Below are 9,271 nucleotides of genomic sequence, written 5' to 3'. Positions count from 1 at the left end.
AAATATTGGTACAATATTGCCTAAATAGCTTAATTTATTAGTGTTCTCAAACATGCGCCAATATTGATCTAAGTATATTTAGATCAATATTGGCACATTAGACCCATATATGGGTCTAATGTTGTTGCTTGTAGTAAAAACATTCGCGCAAACATTCATGAATAATAATGCATCAATTGGTGCATTATTACGTTGACACTTTATTAACACTTTTTTTTATTATTACAATTTCACAATGTTCTTTTAATTATTGACAAGCGAGAAAAATAAACATTTAAATATATATCAATTATTAGACAAAACAAGAATCACAAGCACAATTAATCAATTATTAAAATCAATGTCTATATGTTCATTGTCGATACATTGTCTATCTGGATTAATCGTTGGCACCTTTGAGAAACGATTTTTTCGACCTCCATTCCTATCTCCAGCTTGTGCAAGAAAACAGCTCATCCGATCTCTGATTTCTTTATCTGTACATTTATTAAATTTCTGTTGTACAGCAGCTGTAAGGCAAAAATATTTTATTGGTTATTATTTAACATACTATATATAGTATTTTTCTTTAGCTATTCAATATCTCAATTAACTAAAATATAAACAATAACTTTAGTTACTCTTTACAGCTAAAGAAACATAATGTCTCAAATCTTCAGCTTTAATATTCTCTGAGATTAATGACTATATCTATAATCTATTTATTAAATATTACAAAATTCGATAAAAATTCTACAGTACATTAAATTATAAATTAGATCAAACTATTGTTTTTACAAATCTTTTTCAAAATTTAGATTTTAGCTAATTAGATTATTTTTCTATTCTTCACTTGCCCAAGGCTGAGGGGGCCGCTTCAGTCGAAGAGGCTACTCTTTTTTTTTTCTCTCTTCAACTAAAAAAGAGGTTTAAAAGTTGCAATTTATATTTCTAGAAACAAGTTTTAGATCAGTAAAGATAAATTTTCAAAATAAATCAGAGATTTGTGATTAATCTCAAAAATCTGAAGTTTTGGAAAAGTGTAAAAATTGCCTCCCTTCCCATACAAATAATATAAAATAAACAATATGCAATAATACAATAATTATTATACAATAAATAGTAGATATTAAAACTTTAAATGCAATCATAACTTTTTAAATTTAAGTACCATAAAAATAATAAAAAAATAGGTGGTTAATTTAATAAACACAACATTTTACCTATCACACACTTATATAGCACTAAGCTTATAAAAGACTTTTTGTTCTTTCGGCCTTGCATAGAGTATTGCAGGCTAACCTCTTTTGACAATAAAGAAGCCATCACATTCGAAGTCATCTTTTTATAATCTTCCCCACCGACTAATACCAATCTGAGAATCTAATAGCCAATATGCACGAATAGATTTATTATATAAAACATTTTACTAAATTTTACTAAATTATATTCCACAATAAATTTAGCTGACCTCAAAGCAAATACTAGTTGTATGATTACAAACTGTGTTCACGTTAATGTATATTATATGTGAATATATGAGAATATATAACTTACAAGAGAATTCATTTTGTCTTTATCAGACAATAGCTGCTCTGTGGCCAGCAAATCATCATTTGTTTCAATAGGAATTTCCCATCTTATAATTGGCATTGTTTGACCAGCTGCTGATGATCTAGTAGTACTTGAAGATAATAACGCAATAGTTATCATTCGTTGCTCCATAGAGTTCAATCTTTGGTTAACCTGCTTGATTTCATATTGCATGCTGGAAATCAAGCGCAGACACTTTCCTTGAAAAGCTGCAAATGTAAAATTGATATCATGAATATAATATGGTAACTATAATTCTAATTTCATATTGATTGATTTCTTAATTGCTTTTTTAACATTATGCCATAAAAATATATATAAACAATATACAATAAAACTATAATAAAATAGTAAAAAAAATACACAAATTATTACCAAAAACTGACTTGCAAAGGTCATCTATTGTATTTATGGGTAATGGGAGAGGGATGTAGTCTTCACTACTTTCAGGCTCTTCGAAATTGTTCAATTGAGGAGATGTATTTTTAATTATTGAATCTGACTTCTTAATGCATGCATTAGTAGAGCTGCTTGCAATAAATGTTGGTTCGTAGTTTTCACTTGCCGCAATCGAAGAAATGCTGCGTTCTTCCTGGCTTGTCTGAAAACTTTTCGAACTACCTGATTTTAGATTCTTTGGTTTTCGAAAGATTTTACTCATGGGAATCGCTTCTTTAAATGAAGGCGACATATTGATGTTTTCACAGTCATGAAACTCATTAAAATTTTTTGAAGATTTTCTTTGTCGCTTTTTTAGAGGAGCATTATCAAATTCATTGCTTTCGTCACTTTCTATATTTGAAGTATAAAGAAGCTGTTCTGCTTTTTCATTTGCTCCTAATAATGTATCTACAAAAAAAGTTATATAAAAATATGTAAATAATACCTGCTTAAATAGATAATAATTGCTTAAATAAATTACTAATCTAATACAGTACTACCACTTATATTTTATATTTTTCATTGTCATGCTAATGTCATGCTAAAAGCATTGTCATGCTTTTATTTATTTTTAATATATTCACCTCATGAGTATAGTCAGTAGGGTTCTTATGAGCCCTTATTGTTTTTATACACCTCTATAAATTCTATAGCTACAAGCACAAACCTTGACAAACAAAATGGAAACAAACAAATGGAGCAAATTTGTTTCTCTGCATTTCACAGTAATCTCCTAGATGATATTCATCCTAGTGGTAGTATTGCAATGAAAGTACGCAGACCTGATCTGCATACCAAATTAACATCAGGACTTAACTTCTCCATAATGTCATTTAAATGACATTATGGAAAACCATCCAAACCACAAAAGGATGTAAAACTTAAAATAAACTAAAACATATAATAGGTTTTTTATATACAATATAATAGGTTTTTTAAAAGTAATAAAAATATTTGGAAAACACTTTATATTTTCTTTCTAATGATATGATAATTATCTTTACCTTTTTTGTTTATTTTTCCTTTTTTTTATTATAAATTTTATTTTCATGTTTACTGGTTTATGTGTGTTTTGTATGTTATATGTCTATATGCTTATTATTAGTCATATTATTCCCTTCAATATAATATTATATTCAATACAATATAATATTGTATTCAATACTATATTAAATATAGTCATACAAGCCCTTCTGAAAATAAGTTTGCAGAGCTTTATCAGAAACATTGTTCCACGTCTCTAAAAACAATACTGAAAAGATGCATGCGCAGAATAAATCTATATTTCTCGAAATTGCCTTTTAAACTACCTAGCATTTTAAGGTGCTTTACCTAGCCTTTAGAAGGTACTAATTCAAAAAACTATGTTGTTATATATATTTGAGCCAGTTTTACCTCGGCATGATGCTGCACTGCATAAACCATAATATTTTGGCCCCTTGCTCTAATCATGAGAGGGAAATAAGTTTACAAAATACTTTTTAACTATTATTAACTAAATTAAAATTCATGTACAAATTTAAAATTTCATGCACTAATCTTTAAGTGTTTGAAAATTATGACTATATAAAGTTTGAACGCCCTTTAATTTTAGAGGTCATTAAACTATGGTGGGTCATATTATTTAGTAATATGAAAAATAAAAATAATTTATAGTAATAAAAAAACAAAAACAAAAGAAAAACGTATGTATAAAAATAGTTAATATTATATCATAATAATTATGATATGATATTAACTATTTTTATATATACATTTTTTTTGTTTTTTTTTATATATAAAAAATATTTTATATATATAAAAATAGTTAATATTATATCATAATAATTATGATATAATATTAACTATTTTTATATATAAATTTTTTTTTTTGTTGTTATTATTACTATAAATTATTATGATTTTGTAATAATAATAATTATTTATATTATTGTAAAAAATGATTATAGAAAAATAAATATCTTGTTATTGTTGTTATGTTATTGATTACCATTACATATGCTTACTAGAATTTCCCAGCAATCTAACAGGCAGTTTCTCCCATAGACTTTCATTAGGCATCACACAGTCAGATATGAGTTTTCCAACATGTGACATAGACTTGAGGTGACTTGGCCACCAAACTTCGTATGAACTAAGTAACCAACAAGTTGGCACAACTTCCATGCAACCTTTTTCATTTTCTTCAAAGGACACAATAGAATATTTCTTTTGAGAGTTGAGTTTCAGCATGTTCAACTATTACATAAAAACATACAAATTTTAAAAGTGGTAAAGGAAACAATTGACTAAGTTATAAATTAGTAAATAATAAATAAGAATAGCCTCTTTATGTGTAGTGGCTCCATCAGTTTTGGGGAGGTGAATTCAATAAAAACAAATTAAAAATAAAAATAGAATGCCTATATTTACTTTATGAACCCTCTTTAGTACATATTTTTTTACAATATATACACATAAACAAGAATCCCCTAGTGGGTAATTATTTACAAAAATAACTGATGACAATTTTATAACTATAACTTAAGACAATTTTCATACTATTTATAATCATCAATAAGTAATAACAGTACAGTGTGCTGTTTTATGCAATGATAATTAACAGTAATCTTAGTGATCAATGGCTGATCCATGAAGTAGAGGATAAACTACAAAATAATCTTGTTTCTGAAGAACCATACATTTTGTTTTTATTGCATTTAACTGTATGAAAACTAATTTTGAGGATAGCTGTGAAACCTTAAATACATTAAAAGTATTGGACGGACAAGGATATAAATAAAAGTTCATGTGTGTATTAAAATAATGACCAATTAAAATAATTCTGTTGTTCCTACATTTAACAACATTTTTAACCACAAATAATTTTCCAGAATCTAAGAGCACACAGTTGTTACAGGCATCTAGAGTTAGTGTAAAACCACAGTACACAAGTTTTTCATATTGAACGCAATCCATTCCTAAAGTAGGACCTTTAAAGTGCACTTTAGACACTATAGGCTCATAACTACATGGTTTATTAAAGGTATAAGATGTTGTACCTACTTCAGATAATCTTCTGCAAACTTGTTGCAGTGGCAAATTTCCATTCCTGAGTAATTTTTTTAGTCCTCCTAAGGCATTTTCAAAAGGAAACGCACTAAAGTTATGTAATGGTCCATATTTTCTTACATCATCACATATGTGTGTAAGACTATGCAATGTATAATTTACGGAACTTTCACCATACAGTTCAGGTAACTTTTGGACAAATTTATTTAAAAGTTTCTCAGCATAATCTATATAAGTGCTACAATACTCAGAACTTATCAAAATAGACACTGCCACATGTAGTAACATGAAGTGGTGATATAGTCGTGATTGTAGACGTCCTCTCAACACTAATGGCCCTAAATAGCAAAGAAAAAGTCTAAACTCTACTGCCTTCCATCGATCAATATGTTTCAGACTTCTTGGCTTACGTGCAAATTCAAGGCAAACATGTTTTGCTAAAGTTTGTAAATCAATGGAAATATTTTCTGCAATTTGAGCACTTATTTTAATATTTCTATTACCTCGTAGCCAGTGCATAAGCAACCTTCGCATAGCACCAAGACATATCAAGTGCATGTATTCTAGGGGCACATTAGAAACTAATCCAACATTAAGTGGCAATAAGGGTGACTCTGTGTCTTGTTTATGATGCTGCTTTTGTAACTGAGAAGCAAATGATTGATCTGTGCGCTTCTTGGCATTTAACTCTGGAAAGACAATTTTATGTTCCACATACTTTCCTTTTTGCACACATCTTTCACAACCGTAATATGCTGTATGTCCTTTAGTACATTTTATAAAAGCACGAGCTGGTGCATCGCAAATAAAACTATGAATATTTATAGAAAATTGACATCCATTTACATTAATGCCATTCTCTTTAACTGTTAACAATTCAACAACAAATCTTTTAAAGAATTCAGCAGCAGAAGCTGGCTTGCTAGTACCAGCAAAGATAGAAACTACTAACGGCTTGGAAAACATTTGTCCTACTTTAGCAATGAACAAAATTGGCCAGAACTGCTTTGCAGAACTTTTATATAAAGGCAACCCATCAATGTTTATAAGCATTTCAACTATTTTAGAAGTATAAGATGCTGGATGATAACTTGCCAATAATATTTCAAGCTGGTTTTTAATACCTATATGTAAGTAATTGCCATTGTTACCAAAAATATCGTTCATATCTCCAATGCCAGAACATGGTTTTGTTTGTAATAATGTTCTAGCATCTTTAGGTAACGCATGATATGGAGACAAAATTTTTAATAGATCGGTTAAGCTGTTTTGACAAATATTGTGCTTTAATGCCCATTGAACAAGTGATTCTTTAATGCATGGTGTTCTTTTTGTTTCTTCATTTTCATTACTAGATTCTGATGAAAAATATATTATATTTTTATCAATGTGTAGCTGATCATCAGAAAATGATGAAAAATAATCAAATTCTTTATTAGTAATGTCATTTACACTTATCTCATCATATTTACTATCCCATGTATTATATTTCTCATTGTTAATCACATTAAAAGTACCATCTATCACTTTATTGGTTGTAGTTTCACTTGTTACATTAACCCGTGTAGCCAGGTTATCTAGACTAATAGCATTTTCAATATCCTGAAAATGTCGTTTAACAGCTCTTGTAACAGATTTATATTTTGACCAGCGATTTGAGTTACTTGCATTCATAGCTAGTTACAAACCGGAAAAATAAAAAATAAACTAATAACAAAAATAATAGAAACATATATATATATATATATATATATATATATATATATATATATATATATATATATATATATATATATATATATATATATATATATATATATATACTTTTTCAAATAACCTGAAATTTTTACCGAATGTGCTCTATATTATAATTATTCAAAATTCATTTCACAAAATTTTTAAAACTCACCAGTCAATTAATTTTTATTGTTTTTTTGAAAAGACTTCCGTGCAAAAGTTTAGAAACAGTTGAATTTGGATTATTACTTATTTCTATAAAGCTGAAATATTTACTAAAACTTTCAAAACTTACAATTTTTTAATAAAATAGTTTCAATAAAAAAGTAAGTATTTGGTGGCATATCCATTTGCCTTTAAAACAGCATAACAGCGACGAGGCATCGAATCAACTAAATTAATAAGAACATCCTGAGGAATATTATACCAACATTCTTTAATCAAACCAAATAAACTGTCTTTGTTGGTTGGTTTTCTACTAACTAACTGCCTGTCAATGTACTCCCAAAGATGCTCAATGGGATTGAGATCTGGGGCTCTGTGAAGGCCATTCAAGAACACTGACATTTTTTGATTGAAAATATTCCTTAACAGATCTGGCACAATGCTTTGGGTCATTATCTTGTTAAAAGATCCAATTGCGATTCATTTTGTCCTTTGCATGGGGCAGCATAATGTTCTTCATTATGTCTAAATAAGCTCTCTGGTCCATAATACCTTCTATGCGATGAATGGGACCCAGGTTGTCACGACTAAAACACCCCCAAACCTTAACATTTCCTCCTCCATGTTTAACAGTAGGTAACTGATATTTTGGATTGAATCTGTCTCCTATTGAACGTCTGACATATCTAATTCCGTCACTACTGAATAGCATAAACTTTGATTCATCGGAGAAAAGGACTTTTGACCAATCATTAACTGTCCAGCTGAGATGATCTCTCGCAAATTTTATTCTGGTTCTTAAATTTCTCGCAGATATAAGAGGTTTCTTAACTGGACGGAGATCATACAGATTATTTTGTCGTAATCGATGTTTAGTTGTATCAACGCCTCAGTTTGTGACATGAAACTGATGCATAATTGAATTAAGTTCGATAGCAGTCATGTGAGGATTATTCTTGCAAAACCTTACTAATAATCCATAAGCCTTTTCAGTTGTAACTTTAGATCTTCCAGGGCGAGGCTTGCTTTCAATAGTTTTGCGCTGAAGAAACCTTTTCATAATGTGACATATTCCTGGTTTAGAAACATTGTAAAGTTCAGAAATCCTTTTGTAAGTCATTTTTTTCCCCACAGCTTTTATAATTAGTTTCTTTATTTCATCTGAAACTTCCTTAGCCTTTCCCATGCTTTTAAAATATCACTACTTAATTGAATTATAAAACTTCACAAATAATTTCTCAGTTAGTTATACTTAATTGCTTTTGAAATATCTGAAGTTAATTCAAACAATAAATTTCAGAAAAATTTGACCTTTTGTAATGCTTTTGGTTACAAAAAACTGATATAATTGCGGGTTATTATACTGTTTCTAAACTTTTGCACAGAAGCCTTTTAAAAAAAAACAATAAAAATTATTTGACCGGTGAGTTTTAAAAATTTTGTGAAATGGGTTTTGAATTGTTATAATATAGAGCACATTCGGTAAAAATTTCAGGTTATTTGAGAAAGTTTGTGAAAAGTTATGCGTTATAAACTGAAAAAAAGTAGGTGTTTCTAAACTTTTGCACGCTACTGTATATATATATATATATATATATATATATATATATATATATATATATATATATGAACATATATAAATAATTTGTATATTATGTGTAAATTATGTTAGTGTGTTCTAAAATTAGAGTGCTCAAAGAACAGAGCAGTAATAAATTAGTAAAATGAATACAAATTATATTATAATATTTATCTAATTATTAATTAATTCTATATATATTAGTTAAAACTTTAAAAGAAAAGCTAAAAAGGTGTTTTTAAAAAACATCTGTATAGCTTTTCTCTTAAAATACAATTTATTAAAAAAATAAATACGAATCTTTTTTACTAATAACAAGTGTTAATTAGAGACAAGGCCTTGTCGCTAAACGTTGGTCTAACGTTAGCAGGAATTATTTTAATTTTACAATGTCATAGGTTTATTTATACATGTCGCTAATAAACCCATGCCATTAAGAAAATTGTAACACTAAATTAAAATAATAAACTCTTTTAAATAAATCTAATTGAGAAAAATGTGAAATATTGTGATGTCTTCAAAAGGCGAAGTGAATAAAAAAAATTATTGCTTTTACTCAGTAATTGGTCAGCTTTACGTAAATAATAATTTTAGCAATTTTGGTTAAGTTTTTATTCACGTTAAGCTGAGCAATTTCTGAGTCAATTGCTTAACTTTACGTGAATGAAAATTTGTGCTTAACTGCTAAAGTTTTTGTTCACGTAAAACTGACCAATTACTGAGTAA

The 9,271-nt window shown here is 28.2% G+C and overlaps 2 protein-coding genes across 3 annotated transcripts; both read right to left on the bottom strand.

Moving 5' to 3' along the window:
• Positions 1-273: 273 nt before the first annotated feature.
• Positions 274-2,329, bottom strand: LOC149884957 (uncharacterized). Its single transcript, XM_090096363.1, has 4 exons — positions 1,948-2,329; positions 1,537-1,781; positions 1,203-1,362; positions 274-509 (listed from the first exon to the last, which is right to left on the bottom strand). The coding sequence occupies exons 1-4, from the start codon at positions 2,261-2,263 to the stop codon at positions 325-327; spliced, it is 906 nt and encodes a 301-aa protein (XP_089952489.1). The 5' UTR covers positions 2,264-2,329; the 3' UTR covers positions 274-324.
• Positions 2,330-2,338: 9 nt separating this feature from the next.
• Positions 2,339-6,802, bottom strand: LOC149884956 (uncharacterized). 2 transcript variants are annotated; one of them, XR_016455120.1, is made up of 3 exons: positions 5,568-6,802; positions 4,020-4,251; positions 2,339-2,421 (listed from the first exon to the last, which is right to left on the bottom strand). XR_016455120.1 is itself a non-coding variant. In XM_090096362.1 (2 exons), exons 1-2 carry the CDS (start codon positions 6,736-6,738, stop codon positions 4,624-4,626), a joined length of 1,950 nt encoding a protein of 649 aa, XP_089952488.1. In that variant the 5' UTR covers positions 6,739-6,802; the 3' UTR covers positions 4,400-4,623. The 2 variants fall into 2 exon arrangements, 1 of the variants encoding a protein (XP_089952488.1); XM_090096362.1 differs by lacking the exons at positions 2,339-2,421; positions 4,020-4,251 and adding an exon at positions 4,400-5,402.
• Positions 6,803-9,271: the final 2,469 nt, after the last annotated feature.

The sequence above is a fragment of the Hydra viridissima genome, unplaced genomic scaffold, assembly GCF_058129835.1.
Source record: "Hydra viridissima isolate aposymbiotic clone 2 unplaced genomic scaffold, HvirCarnegie_v1 scaffold_8, whole genome shotgun sequence".
In the NCBI taxonomy this organism is placed as follows: domain Eukaryota; kingdom Metazoa; phylum Cnidaria; class Hydrozoa; order Anthoathecata; family Hydridae; genus Hydra; species Hydra viridissima.
The sequence above is the reverse complement of the archived record's forward strand: the minus strand, read 5'-3'. Positions and strand labels throughout refer to the sequence as shown.